General features: G+C 40.8%; 1 protein-coding gene across 16 annotated transcripts in view; it reads left to right on the forward strand.

The window, feature by feature from the left end:
• Positions 1 to 24,866, forward strand: part of PACSIN2 (protein kinase C and casein kinase substrate in neurons 2) — a 123,420-nt gene extending 98,554 nt beyond the window's left edge. For 6 of the 16 annotated variants that reach the window (XM_038377308.2, XM_043515859.1, XM_043515864.1 and 3 more), the window contains 7 exons: positions 4,637 to 4,812; positions 6,151 to 6,271; positions 7,462 to 7,467; positions 15,854 to 15,978; positions 16,703 to 16,819; positions 17,758 to 17,954; positions 23,016 to 24,866. In XM_038377308.2, the coding sequence (XP_038233236.1) occupies positions 4,637 to 4,812; positions 6,151 to 6,271; positions 7,462 to 7,467; positions 15,854 to 15,978; positions 16,703 to 16,819; positions 17,758 to 17,954; positions 23,016 to 23,128 (855 nt within the window). In that variant the 3' untranslated portion in view covers positions 23,129 to 24,866. The remainder of the gene's footprint in view (positions 1 to 4,636; positions 4,813 to 6,150; positions 6,272 to 7,461; positions 7,468 to 15,853; positions 15,979 to 16,702; positions 16,820 to 17,757; positions 17,955 to 23,015) is intronic. The other 10 variants (XM_038377337.2, XM_043515882.1, XM_038377358.2 and 7 more) reach the window with 3 other exon arrangements.
• Positions 24,867 to 26,976: the final 2,110 nt, after the last annotated feature.

Raw genomic sequence — 26,976 nt, forward strand, 5'->3', positions numbered from 1 at the left:
TAGGTATATTAGGAACTGGGGAACCGTTTGGGAAAGGAGGAGCCTATACAGGAAAGATGGGCTCCACCTAAACCAAAACAGAACCAGATTGGTGACGTGTAAAATTAAAAATGTTGTAGATGAGGTTTTAAACTAGGGGCTGGGGAAAAGTCGACGGGTGTGGAGGAGCACGTGGTTTGGACAGACATATTAATGGAGGATCTATTAATGGGGATTCTCTATATCCTAGTAAAGAGGAGAGGATAGAAGTTGATAAAGTACAGCTGGGAACTGAAGAGAAACAGTCAAATGCAAAGGAGTCACATTCAGTTACATTGCATAATGGCAGATAGCTAAAAAATGACAAATTTTTTAAGTGCTTATATACAAATGCTAAAAGTCTAAACACTAGTGTGGGTGAACTTGAGGGCCTGTTATTAAATAAGGATATTGAGATAATAGGTATCACAGAAGCTTGATGGAATGATGATGATCAATGGGACACGGTAATACCAGGGCACAAAATATATAAGAATGACAGAGTAGGTTGTGCTGGAGAGGGTGTGCCACTGTATGTGAAAGACAGCATAGAATCAAATATAGTAAAAATCTTAAATGAATCAAACTGTACCATAGAAACTTTGTGGATAGAAATTCCATGCTTGAATAAGAAGAATATGGCAGCAGGAATATACTACTGACCACCTGACCAAGATGGTGATGGTGACTATGAAATGGTCAGCGAGATTAGAGGGGCTATAATAATTAAAAACTCAATAATAATGAGGGATTTCAACTATCTCCACATTGATTGGGTACATGTCTCCTCAGGACAGACTGCAGAGATAACATTTCTAGACACCATAAATGATTGCTTCTTTGAGCAGCTAGTCTTGGAACCCACAAGGAGAGAGGCAGTTCTTCTAGTCCTCAGTGGAGCACAGGATCTAGCTGAATCACTTGGTAATAGCAACCATAATATAATTGAATTTAAATATCTTTGGGGAAGGGGGGGGGATATCAAAGAAGCCCACCACAGTGAGATTTAACTTCAGAAAGGGGAACTATGCAAAAATGAAGAAGCTAGTTAAATGCAAATTAAAAGGAACAATCACAAGAACAAAATGCCTGCAAGTGGCATGGAAAGTTTAACACCACAATAGAGGCTCAAATTAAATGTATACCCCAAATTAAAAAACACAGTAAGAGAATCAAAAAAAAAAAGTGCTACCATAGTGAAACAACAAAGTAAAAGAAGTGGTAAGAGGCAAAAAGGCATCCTTTAAAAACTGGAAGTTTAAATCCTACTGAGGAAAATAGAAAGGAGCATAAATTCTGACAAGTGGAGTGTAAAAGTATTAGGTAGGCCAAAAAAGAATTTGAAGAGCAACTAGCAAAAGACTCAGAAACTAGCTGCAAAAAAATGAAATACATCAGAAGCAGGAGGCCTGCTAAACAATCAGTGGGGCCACTGGATAATCAAGATGCTAAAGGAGCATTCAAGAAAGATGAAGCCGTTGCGGAGAAGCTGCATGAATTCTTTGCATCAGTCTTTATTGCTGAGGATATGAGGGAAATTTCCACACGTGAACCAGTCTTTTTAGATAAGACATCTGAGGAACTGTCCCCGATTGAGGTATCAGTAGAGGAGATTTTGGAACAAAATGATAAATTAAACAATAGTAAGTCTCCAGGGCAAGATGGTATTCACCCAGGAGTTTTGAAGGAACTCAAATATGAAATTGCACGACTACTAACTATGATATGTAATCTATTACTTAAATCAGCTTCTGCACCACATGACTGGAGGATAGTTAATATGATACTAATAGTTTAAAAAGGGCTCCAGAGGCAATCATGGCAATTACAGGCCAGTAAGCCTAACTTCAGTACCAACTAAATTGGTTGAAACTGTACTAAAGAACAGAATTATCAGATGCATAGATGAACACTATTTGTTGGGAAAGAGTGAACATGATTTTTGTAATGGGAAATCATGCTTCATTAATCTATTAGAATTCTTTGAGGGGGTCAACAAACTTTTGGACAAGGGTGATCCAGTGGATATAGTATACTTGAACTTTCAGAAAACCCAAAGTAAGCTGTCATAGGATAAGAGGTGAGATTCATAGATTCATAGATACTAAGGTCAGAAGGGACCATTCTGATCATCTAGTCCAACCTCCTGCACAGTGCAGGCCACAGAATCTCAACCACCCACTCCAACAAAAAACCTCACCTATGTCTGAGCTACTGAAGTCCTTAAATCATGGTTTAAAGACTTCAAGGAGCAGAGAAGCCTCCCTCCAGTCACCCATGCCCCATGCTACAGAGGAAGGCGAAAAACCTCCAGGGCCTCTCCAATCTGTCCTGGAGGAAAATTCCTTCCCGACCCCAAATATGGCAATCAGCTAAACCCTGAGCATATGGGCAAGAGGTCCTCTCATGGATCAGTAACTGGTTAAAAGACAAGAAACAAAAGATAAGGATAAGTGATCAGTTTTCAGAATAGTGAGAGGTAAATATTTGTGTCCTGCAGGAATCTGTATGTGACCCAGTGCTATTCAACATACTCAGAATCGTAAATGATCTGGAAAAAGGGGTAAATAATGAGGTGGCAACATCTGCAAATGATAGAAAGTTACTCAAGACAGTTAAATCCAAAGCAGACTGCTAAGGGTTATAAAAGGATCTCACAAAAATGGGTGACTGGGCAACAAAGTAGCAGGTGAAATTCAGTGTTGATAAATGCAAAGTAATGCACATTAGAAAACATAGTCCCAACTATACATACAAAATGATGGGATCTAAATTAGCTGACATCACTCACAAAAGAGATCTTGAAGTCATGGTGAAAAATTATTTGCAAACATCCGCTCGGTGTGCAGCGGCCGTCAAAGCTAACAGAATGTTACGAAACATTGTGAAAGAGATGGATAAGAAATAAAATATCGTAATGCCACTATATAAATCCACGCCTTGAATACTGCGTGCTGTTCCAGTCTCCCCATCACAAAAAAGATAGTTTAGAATTAGAAAAGGTACAGAAAAGGGCAACAAAAATGATAAAGGGTATGGAACAGCATCCATATGAGATTAAAAACACAGACTGTTCAGCCTTGAAAAGAGACTAAGGGGGATATAACAGAGGTCTATAAAATCACGAAGGGTGTGGAGAAAGTGAATAGGGGTGTAGATGCGGCTGGTTAACTACCATTGAAAGAAGTTTTTCAGCTGAAATCCAGCACATCTCAGTGCATAGCAAAAACCATTCAACTAGATTGAGCTAAATGGAAAAGATCTTCCTTTGGAAGCTCTAATTTCTGCTATTCAGGACTGTCTTCTATTCGTAAAGCATTCAGGACTATCCATTGGCTCTGTAAGGGTACATTTGGTAGCAATAGCAGCACATCACTTCATGTTTCGGGGGTTGCATGCTATTTTCTCACCATATAGTGAATAGATTCCTCAAGAGTCTCATTCATGTATTTCCCAGTTCAGGAATCCCCTCCTTCCTGGAACCTCAACATGGCATTAGGTGGTTTAATGGGATCATCTTTGAGCCCTAGCAACCTGCTCTTTATATCATCTGTCCATAAAGAGTATCTCTTTAGTTGCTGTAACATTAACTTGGAGGATAGGAGAAATTCCACATGGCTGGTTGACCTCACACGATGTTTCACAAAGACAAAGTAATTTAGGCTGCACTCTAAGTTTTTACCAGAATTTTCTTTATTTTTACTTAAATCAACAGATTCTGCCAGTTTTCTTCCCCAAACCCCACAAACTAAGGGAAAGCTGAGCTGCACAGCCTTGATGTGGCTAGGGCTCTTTTATATTATCTGGACAGAACAAGACCCTTCAGGAGCTTCCCTGGGCTGTTTTATACCATTTGTAGATAGGGTTAAAGGTCAGGAAACATCCACCCAAAGATTGTCTAAATGGGTATCTGTATTAAATCATACAAGGATGGATCTAATTTAACTATATCATAATATGGATTCCATGACTCGCCCTCCATTCCTGCTATGGAGTCCTATACCATCTGGATTCTGTATTAGTGAAGGAATTGAGAGATGGCTGGGCCTGCCTTTTGTGTCCTTGGGTGGTGGCATGCAAGAGCATCCAGAGTACAGCCACAGCCCCAACAGACGCTGCTAGCCAAAATAATCTGATTTTGTGTGCATTGGGCACATGTGTAGCAGAAGTGGAATGCACATGGACAGCACTTTTTGAATCATAGTTACTGTAAGGTAACTGCTCTTTCTTGGCTGTCTCCTGATCTTATCACCAGTCATCTGAATGTGACCGCTTTACAGATGTCTCTGGAACTGCTACATATGGTACTTAAAATGCTTAAAGAAAATAGAATCTAGATAGCCCTAGGTGATTCATATTCTCATTAGCTCAATTGCTTTCAACACTTTTACAAGATTTCATTACCTTGCAAATGAAAATTGCCCCCTCTTATGGCAGTCTGAGCTGTTGCGTAACATATGACCTAGAACAAATTAACTTTACTAAGATAAATAAAGCAGATGTTCCTATTATAGTCTCAATATTGACTGTTACAGTATTGACCAGTTCTCCATTCTGTGAACCTCTTGTTATAGGCCATTAGTAACAGCAAGAACAACTTGCACTGCATCTTTTTCAGACAAAAGAAAAGTATGAAAAATCACTGAAAGACCTGGATCATGTTACACCTCAGTATATGGAAAATATGGAGCAGGTATTTGAACAATGTCAGCAGTTTGAGGAAAAACGTCTGCGTTTCTTCCGGGAAGTGTTACTAGAAGTTCAGAAACACCTTGACTTATCTAATGATGTGAGGTAAATTTAAGACTTAAAACATTTCTTGCTAAAATTGCTTTAATGTGGCCATTAAATATTGTGCATCCAGTAAACTAGAGTTTACAATAGTCATTCTGAAGTATGTGTCTTTTATATGGCATTAAATCTAAAGATTCTAATAACTTAATGTTAAGCCATTTCCATTATTTAATTTATTACTTTTGTTCAGGATCAGATGTTGGGAAAAGATGATAATCTGGTAGCCTGCTTTAAAATTTAGTGACTTGAGATTTTTTTTTTGTTCCACTCTTAATTAAGGTTTTCAGAAGTGAACGCTTGCCAATTATTAAAAAGAAATCCTCTTTAGAATTTAATTTAGATTTTAGAGTTTAGAATATAAAAATGGCAGAACAGAAAGTTAAATATGCTTGTAGTGGCTTGAAATAACACTTGGTTTTTGACAGGCTAAACTAGAATTCATTAATCTCAGACTACACAGATATAACTGCATAAACATGTCTGAAACTAATTGTTAAAGGGACAAGACTGAAGTTGTACTGGAGATATTGAAACAGGTTTCCATTTGAAATGGATTAAAATGTGAAGTAACTGTTTTAAAGAGAGTCCACCATTATTTGGGATCTTGCCCATATCTTTGTTCTGAAGGCTATTTTTACACTTTATCTTTTTCTCTTTTCTTGCACAGATTACTCTAATTGCTGACAACATTGCCAGGAAATATATATTGTAAGGAAACAGAATGGCCAATAATTGGGTTAATTCTTTGTATTAAAAATTCAGATTCCTATTGACTATACTTCAGATTTCTGGCATTTCAGGTTTTTCTAGTTTAGCTTAATTTTCCTAGTAAATGTGTTTGAGCATAATTTACATTAGAATTCATTAGTTCTATACTAAAACTATAATAAAAACCGTCTCCAGACTAGACTAGGCAAGCTTGATGAAAATTTGCATAACTGGCTTTTTAGGCAATATTATAAATGAGTTCATACACAAACTCGTAAACATTTATCACGTATAATTTGCTATCACTGATTAATGGTTACACAGAGGGCGGTACATAAAATGACTTAACTCTCAAGGTCGTGTTTGTTTTATTTATCAAAAACTCAATATCTGGGCTATATAGCTTTTCTTTTTATTTTGCCATTATTACTAAGTTTTGCACAAGAATTTCATACAGATGTATTTGTCCTCATGTAAATCATGGTGTTTTGGCTCATGTAAATCTTGGCTCATGGTGTTTTGGCTCATGTAAATCATGGTAAAAATATACATTTTTCTATTCTGGTTAGTGGGTTTACCAGATTTCTAGCAAACATATATATTAAATGAGAAAACAAATTTGTCTTATAGTTACAAAAATATCTATCGTGAATTGGAGCAGAATATCAAAACTGCAGATGCTATTGAAGATCTGAGGTGGTTTAGAGCTAATCATGGTCCAGGGATGTCAATGAATTGGCCTCAATTTGAGGTAAGAATTTAACCCTTTTAAAAACTTGTTTTTTTGATACTTGACTTTTTCCTTCTTTCCCTTAATGGAACAGTAATTTTTTGTCTAGTTTTAAAAAGCTGAATATTCCTTGCCTCCTTATTTTTGTCTTAATTTTTTTTAATAGTTTTTGGTCACTGAATCTAACACTTGTAAAAAGCTCTGATAGTTAAAATCATTCATATGTCACTTTTGTGGGTAAGTTTGTTGTGAACTATGCTTTTGCTGGCACATCTGTCTCTTGCTTCCAGATAAAACATTCTGCATAACTCTGTGCTATGACTTGGACTTTAACTCCTATCCCATTAATATCAACAAGCAGCTAAATGAAGTACAGAAAGCAAGGGCTTTACTGTAAGAAAACAAGTTATTAATAACTAAACCACTTATAAATCCATCCTGTTGAAGACTTTAGTGTTTAAAAATCCATGTAAAAGTCAAGAATTATTTTTACTTAACTTGTTTCCAACACCTTCACAAAAAGCAGTAGTAAGTTTCACTATAAACTGTAATTGCTTCTAGATATCATTAATAGCATCCTGAAGACAAGTTTCTATGTAATTTACTCCATCTTTCTAGTTATCCGTTTTATATACTGGCAATTAGTTCACGTAACGTATCACAAGGCAGGAATCTGGACTGGATGTTGGCCGTATAAACTTGTTTTGTAGTGGCTGTTAACATATCTTCCCCCATCCCCCAAATAAAATTGGTGCTAAAAGTATACTTAATGGGAAGGAGCAGAAGTTTTTAAAAAGTTTCAGCTAATTTTGAGGCACCGAGTTGATGGAATTAAAATGTCACTTTACTCAGTAAGGGAACATTGGAGACAACATGCTTGAGATCACTGCCTGGGAAAATGCATTTTAGCAGTATTAATATGTTGTGATGTTTTTCTTTTTTCTTTCGTTTTTATATACCTTGTGAGTGAGGGGGCGGTTTCCACATGGATGAAATGTTGGTATCAGGATACTAATGGAGTGAGGGTGGGAAAGCTCAAATTTAAGATAAAAATATGCTTTTGGGTTTCTCGGTGTGAAGTTTTGAAGGACATGACTACAGTTGCTTTTTATGCATGGGCTGTGCCAAGCCTTTTGAAATATAAGATGCAGATACAAATATAATGTAAGTTATTTTTCTAATAAAATAATTTTTTCTTTACATGCAACAAGGATGAAGTAAGTAAAAAATGTTATGGTCATATTTATAAATGTTGTCATACACATTAAGTATGATTAAAGCAATGGTCCTTGTTAAGTTATGGTACTTTAAACTTCCAATTTATATCTGTACAAAGTTGTTCAAAGAACTTGTCCTCTATTGAAAACAAATTGATGTCTGCTTGTTAAGACTGATAGAACTTATTAATTGTGTAAGCCAGGGGTAGTCAATTATATTTTGTCAAGTGTCAAATTTCTTGATCAAAGTTCAGCTCTCCTCCCCATACCCTCCAGTTGCCCCCCCCAACTCCCTGATCACTCGTTGGCTCCCCACCCGAAGAGTAGGGTGACCATATTTCCCTAAACTGAAAACGGGACACACGGGGGGGTGGCCTGCACCACCTGGCGTTGCTGTTCCCTCCCCAATATTCCTCCGTGCCCCCAATTGAGCCAAGTAGCAGGAATGGGTATGGGCTGGGATCTGGGCAACAAAGCAGGGTGTGAGTGTGTGTGAGTACTTTTGAGCTCAGAACCAGGAGGTGAAGCTATTGGACTATGATCCGGCTAGTAATGCGATGCTGTTTTGTGGGCTGGGTTAGCAGAGACACAGGAAGGAGGCATTGGAAAGTGGGAGGGACCAAGGAGACTCCAGATACCAGCCCTAGAGAGATGGTAGGAGGCTGGGATGTGGCAGAAATTGGGAAGGAAAGAGGCCAGTTGGGGTTGGAGAGGGACTGGTGAGGGCTTTTGGGACTGGCCTCGAAGGATGGTGGGTGGGGAGGACACGAGGCTGGGGTGGGAGACTCTGGAGTCCACTTGGGAGCAGGAGGCATCAGGGGGAGGGAGTCGGTCCCCAGAATGAGGGGCTGGGTACAGTTGGGGCAGGGTGGGGGTATTGGTTCCTGGAGTGAGGGGGTGGTGGATCAGTCCCTGGAGCAAGGGGCCTGGGTCGGGGGCAATCTGGGCACAGACTGAGAGGGGTACTCCAGCCCCGGCTCAGCTGCAGCATCCATTGAAAAGCATCTGGAGGTCTGGATTTGTCCTCCGGTCTGCCTATTGACTACCCTTGGTGTAATCCAATGGTAATACCAGCATGTAGAGCTTTCAGATTCATTTTTTAAACTTCACTTCATTTGAATGCCTATTTGAGTTCTTTTCCTTTTTGTATAACAAACCCAACTCTAGCTGCTTCTTCGAGTGCTTGCTCATGTTGATTGCATCGTAGGTGTGTGCGGGCCCATGTGCGTGGTCGTCGGAGACTTTTGCCGTAGAGGTCGGCTGTGGTGCCCTCTGGAGTGTTGCGCTCATGTCGTGGTATATCAGGCTCTGCTGGCTCTACGCCCTTTCAGTTCCTTCTGACAGCCCATGGTGGTCAGTCGGAGCGCCTCTGTCCCTTGCTTTGCAAGCTGTCAGCGTTTTTTTCCCCTCATATCTCAGCCTTGTGCTTCCAGCTGTAAATAGTTCAATCACTTGTTAAAAGAAAAGGTGTACTTGTGGCACCTTAGAGACTAACAAATTTATTTGAGCATAAGCTTTCGTGAGCTACAGCTCACTTCATCGGATGCATTTGGTGGAAAATACAGCAGGGAGATTTATATACACACACAGAGAACATGAAACAATGGGTTTTATCATACACACTGTAAGGAGAGTGATCACTTAAGATGAGCCATCACCAGCAGCGGGAGGGGCAAATCACAAAGTTCAGCCACCAGGTTAGCCGTGACATTATCAGGGATACTGTTCCTGACTGCGCTACATTGATGACATCATCATCATCTGGACCCAAGGAAAAGATGGGGACATCATCATAGGGCCTAATCACATCAGCCAAACTATCAGAGGCTCGTTCACCTGCGCATCTACCAATGTGATATATGCCATCATGTGCCAGCAATGCCCCTCTGCCATGTACATTGGTCAATCTGGACAGTCTCTACGTAAAAGAATAAATGGACACAAATCAGACGTCAAGAATTATAACATTCAAAAACACTTCAATCTCTCTGGTCACTCGATTACAGACCTGAGGGTGGCTATCCTTCAACAAAAAAACTTCAAAAACAGACTCGAACGGGAGACTGCTGAATTGGAATTAATTTGCAAACTGGATACAATTAACTTAGGCTTGAATGGAGACTGGGAGTGGATGAGTCATTGCACAAAGTAAAACTATTTCCCCATGTTTTCTCCCCCACCCCCACTGTTCCTCAGATGTTCTTGTTAACTGCTGGAAATGGCCTACCTTGCTTGTCACCATGAAATGTTTTCCTCTCCCCCCACCCCCCACTGCTGGTGATGGCTCATCTTAAGTGATCACTCTCCTTACAGTGTGTGTGATAAAACCCATTGTTTCATGTTCTCTGTGCGTGTATATAAATCTCCCCACTGTATTTTCCATCAAATGCATCCGATGAAGTGAGCTGTAGCTCACGAAAGCTTATGCTCAAATAAATTTGTTAGTCTCTAAGGTGCCACAAGTACTCCTTTTCTTTTTGCGAATACAGACTAACACAGCTGTTACTCTGAAACCAATCATTTTAGTTAGTTGTTAAGTAGCTGTTAAGTGTTTAATTAATGTCCCGGTGGGGACTTTGCCCCAGGTGGGGCATGCCCCGGTCTCCGGGTTTTAAGTCCTGCTAAAGGTGAAGCAAGACAAAGCAACTGTTAGCCTCATAGCCCCAGCGTGGCCTTGCCAACATTGGTTCAGCATACTGCTGAATCTTTTAGCAGCCACCTTGCTGCCGCTGCCTCTTCAGCTGGATTTGCTGTCCCAGAACCACGGCAATGTGCTGAATCCGAACCTGGCAACACTGCATTTGACAGATTGGCTACTGCCTGGCTAAGTATGGACAAACCGGAGTGCTCCGCTGGTGTCACAGGTCCTGCTGGGCAGCAGGAAACCCTCCACCATGGCTACCTAGTGGCGAAGTGGAAGCGGGTCACATGTTGAGTCTCTGATCGACACATTCGTGCTGAAGAGGCCCTGCTGCACTTCATGGACGATGTGCTGCACTTTAAGATCCAGGGCCTGTCGCTATCTTTTGGTCAGGGTACACCTGGCAGTCATTTTGGTGTTCCACCTTCCATTTCAAGGCAAGTCAGTCTTCGCCCATCCCATGATGGCACAGTTCCTGAAAGGTCTGGAGCACCTGAACCCGGTTGCCTCTTGGGACCTGAATCTTGTTCTGTCAAGGCTCATGGGTCCCCCTCTTCGAACCTTTGGCTTCCTACTCTCTCCTGCTTCTCTCCTGGAAGGTTGTCATCTTGGTTGCTATAACTTCAACCTACAGCATGTCCGAGATCAGGGTGCTCACATCAGAGCCACCATATACATTATATATGTATATATAGATGTTCTATAAGGACAAGGGCCAGCACCCGCCTTTTCTGCCCAAGGTCATTTCCCAGTTTCATACTGGTCAGGACCTATACTTACTAGTACTTGGTCCAAAGCTTCATGCGACAGATGAGGAACGCAGGCTGCATATCCTGGACATCAGATGGGTGCTGGTCTTCTACATAGATAGAAACAAGCCGTTCCATAGGTCAACACAGTTTGTTGCTGTTGCAGACAGGGTGAAGGGTTGCCCAGTGTCTGTCCAGAGAATCTCCTCTTGGATCACAGCCTGCATCCGCTACTGTTGTGAGCTGGTGAAGGTGCCCCCGCTGGCAATCATGAGGGCTCACTCATCTAAGGCACAGGCGTAATCGGCAGCCTTCCTCGCTCAGGTGCCAGTCCAATAAATTTGTCACGCCGCAACCTGGTCGTCCGTCCACACATTCTCATCTAAATATATGCTGACCCAGCAAGCTCAAGATGATGATGGCTTTGGCAGAGCAATGCTCCAATATGCAAGACTGTGAACTCTGAGCCGACCTCAGAGGATTCTGCTTGAGAGTCACCTACAATGGAATCAACATGAGCAAGCACTCAAAGAAGAAACAACGGCTACTCACCTTTGTAACTGTTCTTCGAGATGTGTTGCTCACATGCATTCCATTACCCATCCTCCTCCTCCTCTGCTGGAGTTGTCTCAGAAGGAACTGAGAGGGCACAGAGCCAGTGGCCAGGAGGATATAGCGTGGCACTCCAGAGGGTGCCACAGCTGACCCTACCGATACCGCTAAGGCAAACATCTCTGACTGCACACGTGGGCGCGCGCACACCTACAATGGAATAGACATGAGCAACATATCTTTTAAGAACAACAGTTATGAAAAGAACAACAGTTACGAAAACAGTTTTATTTTACCCTTAGGTGTGGGAGATGTAGAAGAAACCATAGAATACCTTGCGAATTCAAGTTTTTTCCTAGTCTGTCCATTTTGTCCTTTGTATTGCTGCAGTGTTGTCATTTAATTCCTGCTTTGAATTAACATTCAGTTCAGGATTGACTTTGCAGCGGTCTATTGTGTTCAACTCTTCACTCGTGCCTACCTGTCTACCTACTCATATGCCTTTAAATGCTCCAAAATGTTGAGACAGAGATACTTAAACACATGAAAATCATGGAGTTCCATGATCAAACTTTAGTCTTATTGATTTTTTTCTAGCTATTGTGATAGATCCAGGCCAGTTGGGTACAGCAGAGTAATAGAAGGCAGATATACTGGCCGCTGGATAAGCAGTTTTCTGTTCCTTGACTGACCAGAGCAGGGGCTGCTCCAGGCTAGGGTTGACACATGACTCCAATTAACCTGCAAAGAGTCAGGTGAGGCCGTTAAGCTAATGTGAACACCTGATTCTAATTAAGGCCTCTCTGATACTATAAAAGAGCTCACTCCAGTCAGGCCGAGGAGAGCCAGAGGAGAGGAAGTGCGGCTGAAGGGCTGGGTAATGAAGACACCCTCAAGCCACTGGAAAGGGAGCCCTAAGGTAAGGGTGAAGAAGGTGTTGAGAGAGAAGCGGGAGAGCTGTCCCAGCCCGCCACTACAGAAACACGTCCTGGGATGGGAAGACAGGCCCCTGTCAGGACAGGAGGCTAAACTGTTCTGGAATAAGCCCGCAGGGACAATAGATATTGTGGGAGTTCTCTCACCAACCTCCTTGCTGGCTTATGATGAAAAGGGGGAGTAGACTGTAACCCTAGCCATAGAGAGAGAAGGGCTATGAGGAGGGTTGCAGTGAGCCTCTGAGGCTAGCATAAACCGCCTGGAAGTGCAGGATCCACGGGGACAAGGTCAGAGCTCTTCCACAATATAAAATAATGGGTTTTAGCAGCAATAGCACAAATGTATTAAATTAGGGAGTAGTACCTTAAGGACTTAAACTGAAATGCAAAATCACCACATTTCATGCAATAGGTCACTTCTGCGATAGTTTACTTGTTTAACAAGTTGACTTTTCCACAGATCATTCTTGACATGCTGCTTATCTTTTAAACTGAAATCTTGAAAGCTACGTATATTACCAGTGCCTGGCTGTTCTGTAGCAGTGGAAGAGCACTCTGTGTACTACCTGTAGAGTCTGTTTGTGTAGTTTCTCCCTTAATTTTAGACTACTGGCAGGTGGATACAGTCATCATGGGAGAGCTTGGCATTTTTAGAGGCAGGGAGATAAAATATAAGGCTTCAGTTGGCACAAAAGTTAAACCAGCATATTGTTTCTGACATTGCCAGTGGTTCACTTTACTCTTCATTTCCTTGCTGATATCCAGGGCAAAGCTTTAATTTTTATGCTATTTGTGCAGAACAGCTGTTATTATTCACATAAGCAATGGATCCTTCAATGACTGTTTCCTTGCAGACCCATAAGCTTGACCATAAGAGAATGTTGGTGCTCTCACTTTTTAGAGAGAGAATTTAAAAAGGTATTCTGCTGTCACCTTCCTAATCCTTATTTTGTTTATGTATCAAAGGTAAAGGTTTTCCATTGTCTCTGTTGATGCACTACCTTGTTTTGATAGTCACAGTGAATTTCCCTCCCTTCATGGGGGGGGGAGGGGCGAGGAATGTTGGGAGTGGAAACTCCCTGTGAATGGGGAGAGAGGAAGGGGAGGTACTGAGGATTGGGCGGACGGTTCCATGCTAGGAAGGAGGATTCTGGGGCAGTTCCTACCTGCTTTCTGGCCCATTCCAGCCTCTCTGGGTTTCATTCTCTGCTCCCCAACCCAATCCTGGGCCTCACGGCTGCTGTTCAACCCCTTCTGGGTCCTGCTTCCTGGCCTGATCCAAATCCTCACCACAGCTGCTCAGGCCTCTCTAGGTCCTGATCTTGAGCCTCATAGCTGTTGCCCCACCCCCTGTGTCCTGCTCTCATCAACCCCTCCAGACGAGTTTATGCAGGGGCAGAAACCACAATATTTCCCTTGTGGGGGCACTACTCCCTTCCCTTCTGCCACCTCTGGGCTTTAACTTTCTTAGAACTAGAAACAGACAAGGTGAGGGGAAAAAAAAATTAAAGATTAGGTTTACTGTAAAACTGTAGGCTAAATATATGTCAAAAATATAGGGATTGGAAAAGAAGAATATGTACACCAGACTATAACATACTTCTGGGAAATTCTGCGCAACTGTGGCACAGCAGAAAAATGCCCTCCCCCACCCTTTCCCCCTGCAGATTCCATTTGCTTCCTTGCAGAAAATGGGTTCTGTGGGGAAGCAAAGACTAGCTGCACCAGTATTCGCTCACCCTTCCCCAGCAGCTCAGACCTGGCTGTTCAGGCAGCGGGTTGGGGAGGGTGTGTGTCTCGGGATGCCCTGGCCACCCAGGGACGTAAATCCCAGCTGCTGGGGGGTTAGGGGGAACGGAGACTGAGTACCCATTCCTCCTTCCCTGCACGGAGCAGCTGGGGCTGGGTCAGATCAAGCCCCAGAAACTTCCCCTGGCTGCAGGAAGCTCTACACCACCGGGCTTGGGGGTGGGGGAGGAAGGCTCGGTTGGGGGGAGATGCATGGGGGTTGGGCGGACAAGGGAGCAGTTCCCTGTACAGTGACCCTTCCCCTCCATGCACCTGGACACCCCCACCCCCAGCACTGAGCCCCCTCCGTATCGGGAGTCTCCCCACACCCCACCCTACTGAGCTTCACCCCCTGCATCAGGATTCCCCCACATCTGGACACCCACCCCACTGAGCCCCAACCAGCTGTACTCTGAGTCCACCCCTTCTCCCCACTGAATCTTAACCACCTTCATCTGGACTTTCCTGCAGAGTCCCATTGCCCCTGCACCCAGAACCCTGCACCGAGCCCCTGTGCATCCAGGTTCCCCCTTGCACCCGTATCCCCATCGAGCTGCCCGCACCCAAATTGCATCTAGTACTCTTGAGGGAATTCTTCACCAAAAAATTTAAAATTCTGCAAAGTTCGCATATTTTAATTGTCAAAATAACACAAACACAATAACAATATAATCACACCATTTTAGTAATTTATTTCAAAATACTTGTCGGCAAATAATTAAAAATGGTGTGATTATGTTGTTTTGACAAAGAAAATATGCAGAATTTTAAAATATTGTATGCAGAATATTCAATTTTTTTGTCACAGAGTATTTAATTTTTTGGCATAGACTTCCCTCAGTAGTATAGAACAGGGTTAAAAAAAAGAACTAGATGAGTTCGTGGAGGTTAGGTCCATCAATGGCTATTAGCCAGGATGGGCAGGTATGGTGTCCCTAGCCTCTGTTCGCCAGAAGCTGGGAATGGGTGACAGGACAGATCACTTGATGATTACCTGCTCTGTTCATTCTCTCTGAGGCACCTGGTATTGGCCGCTGTCAGAAGACAGGATACTGGGCTAGATAGACCTTTGGTCTGACCCAATATGGGCATTCTTATGTTAGCAGTTTTCTACTGGTCTGTGAACCACTAGTTCTCTGAGGAGAGTTTGCTGGCTCCTCCTTGTTTCCAGCTGTAATATCATATCACATTAAGACAGCTAAAAATATTTTAAATCCTTTTTTTCCAGTGACTGTGAATATGAAGTGAGGCAATCTGAGATTTCTGTTAAGTGATCGGAGAGCCCTGATACTAACAGTTTTACATAGGATCAATATTTGTATGCAGAACAAAATATGCCAAAAACAACTCAGTGAACAGAAACTATAACTTACTTATATATACCTATGATTATCAATTGCACCAACCACTTCTTGCCTGGCCTTAGTTCAAGTGACAACCTCAGGTTAAAGCTGTTAAATACTGAGTGGCTTTCATAGTGCTGGGCATGGTTTAAGAGGCTGGGAGAAGCGTGGGTGTCCTCAGGACTCCAGCAAGGATGCATCCTCTGAATGGATGGCAAGGGAAAGAAGAGAACGGATCGAAAAATGAAGTTGAAATATTTGAAGTCTTTTGTTCTCATTGCTTACATAACTGCCTTACTATAACTGAATTTCAACATTAAATATTGTGCTGCTGATTAGCTTAAACTCTTACTAGCTTCTTTTGCATTCATTTTGCAGGAGTGGTCTGCAGATTTCAATCGTACTCTCAGTAGAAGAGAGAAGAAGAAGGCTTCAGATGGAGTGACTCTAACTGGTGTCAACCAGACAGGAGATCAGGCTTTACAGCATACCAAGCATAGCAGGTAGAACTTTTTTTATGTCCGTGAGAGGCAAAGGCTGAAAGAATGGTATCTTGAAGTACATTAGGTGGATACAGGTCAGAAATGTCACTACTCACCTAGGTAAAGGGAATATGGTTCTGTTGTCTCAGAACAGGACTTAGTGGTTTGCAATATTTCTGCAGTTAGGTAACAAACAGAAAAGCCCTTAAACTTCAGCTTTCTGAAAGGGTTGTGCAAGCTCATAGAATACTTTGGTTTTATCTTATTTTTGTGTTGTTCAGCATATCTTTATCTGTCCTTCAGCTTAGAATTGGAAGAGATCAAACTTCAACTGAAATTGAACTTTCTCTTAGGTGGCTTTTTGTGAATTTAAGTTAAAAAAAAAATGTGTTCAGTCAATTGCAAATGACTATTAAATTGATATATTGTCTGCTTTGACAGTTCATTACTATAATAATCAAGTTACTCTGAGGGATCTACTGAGCTTTCTGATAAGTCTGGAGATTTTTAAGTCCTTTGCAAATCCTTCACAGCTTCACAGAGAAAAAAGTATTATATTTAAGTGTATAATATTTATATGTAGTGCTTTTGAGGGCCCCTGTACTGTCCTAAGGGACCCAAGCAATGTGCTTGACTGGAGAAGGGTAACTGCTAGGTAGCTCATTTTTAGTGTGGCACTAATTAAATATACATTTGAATCCATGAGCAGATAGGGTCACCTTAATGCTTTTTCTCTCCCAAATAGCCATCTTAGTGTCCCGAGTAATACAGTGCAGTCATTACAATCAAGTTACAATCCCTTTGAAGATGATGATGATACGGGGAGTACTGTCAGTGAAAAGGAGGACAATAAAATCAAAAAGTTGGTGAAAGAACGTTTTTTAAATTGTTTTCACACTTGCTCTTTCGCTATCCAAGGTTTCCAATTTTGGGTTTCTACAAAGGCACCATATTGTGCATGGCAGTTCTTATGAGAAGTCATATAAGCAACATTGTAAACCTAACTTTTCTTTTTCTAACAGAGATTGTGCATGTTGCCTTATTCTCCTCTGGTTTGAAACTATACTGAGGTTATTGGCAGTTGGTAACACAATTTACCAGTTGCTTTTTGTTCTATTTAATTGTTCTAAAATATGTGAACTCTGACAATCTACTGTGAAACTACTGCTGGAGCTTTGCTGCTGTGTGTGCACTCACTGGACAAGTCTACTTTTAAGACTTTCTCTCCACTTAATACTTTCTCAGTTACCTGTTTCATTGTACCAGTCCTGGTGTCATATTATTGTATGAATGTCTCATGTGCACACTCAACAGTTGTCTTTTCTTTAACTATAAACAAACTAACTGCTCTAAAAGTATTGCTCTAGAACAGTGTTTCTAAACTGGTGCGTTGTGACCCATGGGAGGTCACAAAAAGCAATTAGGTGCTTGAGAGGCACTGAAAATTTTATTACCATCTAAAGCAAAGAAAATCTTGCTTCCCCACAACCTCTGCACACCCTTATCTTTCAAAGTTAAGTTTTCCCTGTCACTCAACAAACAAATATTATAGACTTATCACTTTTTACTCTTTTTATAGTAAATATAAGGAAGTTGCAAAATGTTTTGACTTTATTTAAAGTATCAGCGACCTAAACATGTTAAGAAACACTACCCTAGAAATATAAAATTTTGAAACATTGGCTCTAATGTATAAACCATTAAGTTTATACTTAACTAGATAAGACTAGTATTATGGTGTTGATGTATGTAATTTCAGTTAATATTTTAGAGTAAACTACAATTTTAAATTGCTTTTAGTGTTAGCAGCTCTGAGAAAAACCAAAGCTACCCTACAGAATGGTCTGATGAAGAGTCTAGCAATCCATTTTCTTCCACTGATGCAAATGGAGACACAAACCCATTTGATGAAGATGCCTCCCCTGCCATGGAGGTGAGAGTACGAGCACTGTATGACTATGAAGGCCAAGAGCATGATGAACTCAGCTTTAAGGCTGGTAAGTTTATTTCATTCATTTAAAATGTTTGTCAGAGGGGGAAACATGAGAAAGTACCAGAAGAATATGGCTTTCTCACCTCTTCTGGGTACCATGAGAATTGGGATTTTTACCAACAAACACTTCAGCTCTAAACGGAGTCTCACATTACCGGAGAGGGTTTATCTGAAAGTGATCCATCCTCCTGTCTACAAACATCTCTTCGTCCTGGAAGTGTTGGCAGTGCCTCTTCATACCTTGCAGGTGCAGGGAGCACTAGCTGCTGGTAAGGAAGCTTTCTGGAAGTGAAGGGGGATATTGTGAAACAAATTCTCTCTTCTTCATTGGGGTGGCGGCTGCTGCTACTACTTTATCTCCCCAGAATCGCCAACCCTGGAAGATCAAAAATCACAAGACTTTGCGTGAAAAAAAAAGTATCACAAGATGAGTGTGAATCATGAAGTTTTATGGGGAGGGGGAAAGCTTTCTCTTTCTTTTTTAACAGCTTTAACTGGAAGTACCATTTTTGCCTCCTGTTTCCCCACTGTGCACATTTTTTGGTTAAAAATTTAATATTAAATATGCACACAGATTAGGAAAGATTTCTTCCTCTTCCCCCTAGTTGGGAAAGACTGTTTTCCCCCATCCTCATCCTCCTCTGTCACCCTCTATCCCAGCAGTTCTCAAACTATGGGTTATAACCCCAAAGTGCATCATGACCCCCTTTTAATAGGGTCACCAGGGCCGGTGCTAGACTTGTTGGAGCCCAGGGCTGAAGCCCAAGCCCAACGGCTTCTGCCCTGGGCAGTAGGGCTCGGACTTTGGGTTCACCCACCCAGGGCTGAAGCCCTCAGGCTTCGGCATCAGCCCTCCCTGGGGTCGTGTAGTAATTTTTGTTGTCAGAAGGGGGTCACAGTGCAATGAAGTTTGAGAACCCCTGCTCTATTCTCTGAGGACATCCCTTGGGTATACTCTCTCCAGATCTCTCCCCTGCTTGCTGGGATAGTACTGTCCTCTCCTGAGCCATGAGCCCATCCCAGCAACAAAAGGAAGGTTGGAGAATGTAGCTGAACTTGCAGGGAACTGCAGTGTGGGAGACATGTTCTAGTCCACTTTCACCCCAACATACATACACACAAATTGCTCACTTGCTTTGGTTAACAGTGCAGCACTTTAAGCAAGTAGGTGCAAGCTGAAGGTGTTGCTGTCTCTGGCTGGGGTGCTTTTCTGGTATTTCCTGCACTGTGCTAGCCTGGCAAGATGATTTCTCATTTGTTGAGCACAGGAGTGGAGAGCTTGAAACACTGCAGGAAGAACATAAGAGCAGTAGCCTTCGGTGGTGGCAGGCTGAAACTGTATCAGGGCCACTAGTTCAGGCTCTAAAAATCAACAGCTGGTGCTGTATCCAGATCTGCATTTTCACAATCGACTCAGTCAGAATCTCTGAGATGATAGATGTTATCTTGTGCGCAGCTTCTAAAAAAGATGCAGAATCACAGCTTGCAAAAGTGAGATTTGGCCATCTTTGTTCCCCTTCCCTCAGTGTCTGCTTTATCTCTCCGTGCCTGCTTGTGGCCCTTTATTCATTCTCTAATGGCTCACTTAGTGCATTAGGTTACAAATGGGAATAACAAGATGAAGTTAAAAATTTGGGAAGCTTCTGTTTTTTCTAATTTCAAATTAATCAAACCTTACATATTCAACTACAGTGAATACAATGAGTACATAGCTGGGTTGTTCCTGCTCAAATGTGCAGCCATAAAATAGTTACTATTGACACTAATCAGTGGCCATTAGTTAAACACCCCCCACCCCCCAGTTAGACAGGAAGTTTTCAAACTGCTGTTTCCAACTGTTTGTCCCCAGATTCAATTAAGGCTGTGTTAAGGCATATTCAAAATACAAAATAGAAACATTGGACTGGAAAAGACCACCTGGGTTATAGAGTCTAGTCGCCTGCTATCACAGGAAACTACATCATATAACCCCATTGATAAACTTATCAGGCTCCATCTTAAAGCTAGTTTGGTTGTTGGCCCATGCTGCTCCTGTTGGGAGGCTGTTCCAGAACGTCACTCCTCTGATGGTTAAGGACTTTTGTCTAATTTTCAACCTAAATCTATTAATGGCCTGTTTATACCCCTTTGTTCTTGTACTGACATTACCCTTTACCTGAAATACTCAGTCTCTCTCTCTGGCATTTATCTCGTTGATTTATTTATAGAGAGCAGTCATATTCCTTTTTAATCTTTTTTTTGCTAGGCTAAATAAAACAATCTCTTTTAGTCTAATCTCATAACATAGGTTCTCCATTCCCCTGATCCATCCTTGTAGGTCTTCTCTGCACCTGTTCCAATTTGAATTCATCTTTCCTGAACATGGATGACCAGATAAGGTCCTATTGGTGTTTTGTAAAATGGCATTAATACTTTGCCACTCTCTACTGGAAATATCTCACCTGAGACACCCTAAGATTGTAGATGTCTTTTTCACAGCCACATGACATTGGTGGCTCATAGTCATCCTGCAATCAGCTAATTCACTCCGATTGTCTCTTCTGGCATTTCCAAATGAGTCCCCAGCTTACAGCAGGAATTCTTGTTATTAGTCCTAAGTGCATGACCTTGCACATCTATATAGACAGTGCCTCCTAAATTTGTGTCATCAGCGGATTTCTTAACCACACCTACTTTTTGTGCCAGAGTCCTTAATAAAAATACTAAATGACGACATCAGTCCCAAGGTCACTCCTGGAAGCGCTCCACTAGTAACTTCCTTCCAGCCTGACAGTTCTGCTTTCTGTGCAACCCATTGTCATCTCTTCTTTAGCCATTGTTTCACCCACTTTACAGTGTTAGTATTAATCCCAATCTTCTCCAGTTTAATTAATAATTTACCATGATGTTCCATATCAAAAGTTCTACTGAAGTCCAGATTACATCTACTGCATTTCCCTTGTCTAAAAAACTAGATATATTTTGAAAAGTAGATATCCGGTTAATCTGGCACAACTTACCTTTGGTAAACCAATGTTTTATTTTGTCCCATTTTTCTATTTATCTGTGGTAAAATGCTCTCTATGATCACAATAATCAGCTCTCGATATTTTTAAACAAATTGGGGCAACCAAAAGTGAGTAGTGTTCTGGTTTGCTTTAAATCCTGTCATGATAGGGGAACAGCAGTAACAAGATAGACCAAGCTCCTATTTATTCCTTCCTGGAATCAACAGGAGCCAAAAATTGCTACTCATCCACAGTGGATTGTGGCAACTTCTGCTCTCCTCCTGCTTACCTAGCTGACCTGGAGATGTGCTAATCCCTTTGGGATGCAGCAAGTAATATGTCAGACAAGTGATAGGTGCTGTATTCCAAGGGATTAGCATACTAGATTAGCTGTCTACAGCAAAATGAAGCTGTTTATGTACTGGGATGTAGAGGTTACCTTGGAGTCAGGTATTCTGGGATCTATTCCTAGCTGTGTGACTTTGGTTAAACTATTTAGCCCTGCTGTTCTCAGTAGAAAATAATCCTTAAAATGTGGATAGTACTTACCTACATTAAAGGAGGCATAGACAACCTGTTTGTAGGCATTTAAATATGCATATAGGGAAGATGCTTAAATAAGTTCATATTATACACAATCCATGTTCTAGTTTAGTAAATAGTTTACATCAGTCCCAGGTTTACACTTGGAAGGGGCCCATTACGGACCTATCTAATCCATCCATTCTCCCAGGGCAGTTAAGTGCCCAGGCCTTGCTGGATGGGAGGCTCCCAGGCAGTAGGTCCCGCTTGCCTGTAGAGGGCTCACTGCCCAGTAGCCAGGCTCTGCCATGTGGTCTGGGGAGTGCTGGTGGGCACAGACAGGCTCTCGGGAGTCATGTCCCAGGGGTCTGCCCTGTTTCCCAGTGTGGCTCTGGCTCTGGCTGTGAGTGGTCTCTGCTGTCCACCGCTTGCGGGGCTCCACCTGCCTCTCCAGGGCCAAGCCGCACGCGACCGGTGCAGAGGCTGAGCCGGTCTTGGCCAGTGGGGGGGGGGCAGTGCAGGGGGGTTGACTGGGCCTTTCTAGGCAAGTGGGTCCTGAAGGAGCCTGGCCCAGGCAGGACCCACTTCCCCTCCATCCTGGCTGATCGCACCGCTACCGAGAAACCAGAGCGATCCCCACCCCAGGACTGGCCCCAAGTGCGCTGCTGGCTCAGTCTGGTGGACACGATCACCTCCCAGCGGGACCTGTGAGTGCAGCTGAGGGGTCTAGAATGGCTAGGTTTTGTGCAACAGTATTAGAATGTGTGAGACTTTTGTTATACTGAGCATTTGAAACAGAAGTTTCTTGAAATGTCTGAACTTCCAACTGTAAAGCTGGGACCACAAAACCAGAAATTAAATCCTAATGTCCATTATGTTTGTTTAAAGGGGGAGGTAAAAAAAAACAAACAACTAATGTGTAGGGTGGGAGATAGTTAGTTAGTTATTTTTTTCACAATATATCCAGAAGGTATACCAGTAACCTACCAGAGAACTTTAGAGACCATGTCTTGGCGCACATTACTAAATCCCTGCTGTATAGCTTTTTGCTACATGCCTTTGTAGCTATTTTTTATGTACAGGGAAAAATTGTGTACATTAAATGGCTGTAAATCTCCTTAGTGTAAAAAAATGTCATTTTTGACTTGGTAGAGGCAATTATGCTTTCCAAATTTAACCTTTTCTATCCACACTATAGAAAGGTAGGGAGTTAATACTAATTTATGTAATTCTTAAAATTTTATTTTCATTTGGGTTAAGCAAAGTGTTAACTTTCTGAAATGTCAGCATTATAATACTTCACTTCTATAAAACTCCTATCATCCAAGTATCTTAAAGTGCTTACTGTATGCCTTCATATCATATGTGAATGTTTGTTTATAAAATGGGATATTTTTTGCTAAAATCAAAGTGATGGTAAAGAGCAGAGTTAGGAAGCATTTATGGTGGGGGTGGGTAAGGAAGAAGGGTAGGTATCAAGGATAGAGTTTATACTACATTATTTTCTGTTACTACCAAAGTGGTGATGGTTGTCAGACGTGAAATTTATTTTGCAGGGGATGAGCTAACTAAAACAGAGGATGAAGATGAGCAAGGTTGGTGCAAAGGACGTCTGGATAATGGACAAATTGGCTTATACCCTGCAAACTATGTAGAAGCAATCCAGTGACAAAGGATTAAGTGATTCTGGAAGTATTATAATAACTTCGTAAGCCAGTACAGAACACGTTGCTCACAATGAGGGGAATTGAATGATGTATAGAATGTATATATTTCTTTTAATGGAAAGGAATGATGGATTGATATTGACTTTGTGTTGATTTAGAGACAAAAGCTAGAATTGGCAATTTGAAAACAAAATTGCAATTTGTACACAATGGAAAACAAAAGGGTCAGGTTGAAAAATATAGTACAACAAGGAAATTCCTCTTTAGCTTCTTTCCTATCTAATCTGTATTACCATGTTTTTTGCATTTTCTATTCTGGTGCCCTAATCCACAGTGTGTGTGGTTTATCCTGATTTTCATTTAATCAATTATTTTAAGTGACCTTCAGTAATTTTCAACTTGAATTTTTAAGACTATTGTCATTGATTTTCTATTTGTTCTTAGCAATGTCTGAAAGATGCAGTATTTTTTTATTTAAATCCTGTGTAGGTAAGCACCTTTTTTTTTTTAATGCTTGGATTTTTCAATTAATACTTAAATTATGACTGATTGATTGACCAGTTAAGTGAATGAGAACTTTCCATGTTGTAATGTTAATCTTTCCATGCTGTCATCATGGATTAAAGTTGTACAAACAAGTATTGTATTTAATAAATGTCTGTTACAGAATATTGTTTTGTAGCAGCTATATCTGCATATATTATGGTTGGGTTTCTATTGTGAATGCTATTTATGCAATTTGACGTTGAAATGTGAGTTTCCCAAATAGATCGTAAATCGCATTCTAAAAGCAAAAATAACATAGAATATTTAACACTATTTCACTGATCATCTTGCTGAGAAATGTACCCTTCTGTAAATTATTAATGATTTTATCAGTGATTTGGAAGGTTAAACATGTATTTAGACTAATTTTCAAGCAAAGGAGACTGTAAAATAGACTAAATTGCTTTTTATTAAGAGGCTCTTTGTTGTGTATATGTATATATAATTTGATATTCAAAAAATTTAAAGAGCATGTCTACTGTTAATTTTGCAAGCCTTCTGACTGTTGATTAGGTTTATACTCTGCTTGAAAACTTAAATTATAGGCATATTTAAGTCTGCATTGTTATTCCCTATTAGTTGTCCTGTATCATAGAGCAAGTATTCTGTGATTCAGATTCTCAGAAATATAGTAAATACAACAGTATACTCTAAATCTGTATTGGATGGTAAATTGTGGCTCCAAATATAAATTCGCTTTAGTAGTCCCTATGTGGATTATTGTAGCAGAACACTGTAAAGTCTTCTACATCTTGTTTACAGCTACAGCTCGGTCATAATAGTGTCAAATAGTATATATTTGGGACATTTAAAAGATGGGTTATACATGTTCTAGTGGGTTTTTGTCTTTAAAAATAATCTAAATCTTATCAGGTGAGTCGAAATGCTATGTTAGGAAACTACACTGTAATCAAATTAAGAAATCTATTTTCATTTAATTAAAACACTTTAAGTGTTCTTTAGCTATACTGTTTGCTTTTTGAGATCATAGAGATATATTTAGTCAACATTTCTAATGAGTTGAAATGTACAGGCTTAGGAAGTGGATCTATATATGTCTGTCATTAAAAGTTTACCAGCATAATTGCTCATTCACAATATAAAGACTTAACGAAAACTGTCAAGAATTTGGGGTCTTGGTCTTTGTATTTGAAACTATTTTAGAAAATTAATAAAATCTGTTAATCTCTTAAATATACACAATGAACCTCTTACTTCCTAGTGGAAAATGAAAATTTAGCTGTGAAGCAAATATTCTATGCATTTTACTGCAACTTGAGATGAATAACCAAAATTGCGTTGAGTTTACAAAATCCGTAAACTAGTGCATGATATGAACAGAAGCCTGTCCCCTTGATAAAGAAGGAAGCATGGCACCAAATTTAGACTGTATTGGCAAAAGCTTGTAATGAAACCATATTTGTTGAAGAAGGGGAGAGAGTGAATTATTGCTTCAGTCTATTTACATCTGTCTACAGCCCCAGCACTCACGTGCACACCCCTTTTGGGAGATAAACCCAAAACAATACTGTCTTGCTCTGTATAGAAAAATCTGCACACCGCAAGAACATAAAAATCCACCTTCTTCCTCAGTGTGAAGAGAGATGTGCAGAACTTCTTCCCCCACTCCCCCCAGTTAGAAATTACATAAACTGGGTTTAATAATAAACAAAATAAGTTTATTCACTACAAAAGGTAGATTTCAAGTGGTTAAAGGGATAGCGAACAGAACAAAGCAGATTACCTGAGGTGAGTAAATAAACAAAACATGCAAATTAATCTTGACACACTAGATTGGTAGGATACAAATTAGCAAATTCTCAGCCTGAGTGATAAACAGGCTGGCAGATTCTTAAGGCACAAGTTGCCTTGGCTTTCCCAGGTTTTCATACACAGGCTAAAGTTTTTAGCTTGGGACCATCACTTCTCACAGTTCAGTCTTTGTTCCTCATGTGTTTTCAGGTGTGGTGTTATTGTCCCTCTTTTATATCTTCCCCCCACTTGCTGGAAAGCTTTTTTGCTGTGATCTGGGTCAAACATTTTCCCATTGTAAAAAGAAAAGGAGTACTTGTGGCACCTTAGAGACTTAACAAATTTATTTGAGCATAAGCTTTCATGAGCTACAGCTCACTTCATCGGATGCAACTCATGAAAGCTTATGCTCAAATAAATTTTAGTCTCTAAGGGGCCACACGTACTCCTTTTCTTTTTGCGAATACAGACTAACACGGCTGCTTCTCTGAAGCCTATCATTTCCCATTGTATAGAGCTATCTGACCTGTGTCAAACAGTTTCCATTGTGTAGAGTTATCTCTGAGAGGTTTCTATTACACACAGTTCCTGGGGTAATCCTTGTGTACATTTCTTCAATAAGCCACTAACGTTGTTTGACCTCATCCAACGTAGCACATTTGAAATACAGAGATATGGTCAATATTTTCAGCTTCAGATACAAAAATGATACGTGCATACAAATGGATAAACACATTCAATAAATCATAATCTTTTCAATGATACCTTACATGAGTCATCTTGCATAAAGTACATCCCAGTTATGTCATATCCATATCATAAGCATATTTCCATAAAGAATATGGAGCATAATGTCTATAGGACAGGTGATGTCTAATGTTGTTTTCCGTCAAGATGTGCGTTTGTGTAATAAAGTTAGTTGAACACCTCAAGATTCAGACAATACATTCCACAAGATCTTTCTGCCTCTCACTAAAGAGTTTAAAGATGTTGTCAGAAAAATGAATGTGCTGGAAGAAAAATGACAAACTTCCTTTCTATAAAACCTTTGCAGGGTGACAATTGCATGTCAGAAAATTATGTTGGTATTGGCCATAGAGATTTAGCAAGCAAGTCCTATTTTCAAATACTTTGGACTCTTCTCCTTTGTTATGCTCCAGCCATGCAATGCTGCTGAGTGGGAAATTCAGTCTCCGATTAACTCAAATGGAAATGAATTTGGTCTCATTTTTGTTTTATAGTAGACCTTTGTCAACCTGGTACAAACGACTGTCAACTGTGTATCTCTGTTTAAGAGCATAGCAAGATATTGAGAGTCAAGACTGAGATGTATTGATAGAGCAATATTGAGAAATTTGATCTGACCACTTCTCATGAGGGTCTATGCAGTATGGTTTACTTCCACAGCACTAAATTAACAATTTCTAAAATGGAGATGAAGGTAGAACTCCCAGTTCTTTTGTAGATTTTTTTTTTTCTTAACACCAGCTCCTTTCAAAATCCTGAACTATGTTTTGAAATTTATATATCACAACTATGGCTAATCTGAACA

Source organism: Dermochelys coriacea, chromosome 1, assembly GCF_009764565.3.
Source record: "Dermochelys coriacea isolate rDerCor1 chromosome 1, rDerCor1.pri.v4, whole genome shotgun sequence".
Taxonomy (NCBI): domain Eukaryota; kingdom Metazoa; phylum Chordata; order Testudines; family Dermochelyidae; genus Dermochelys; species Dermochelys coriacea.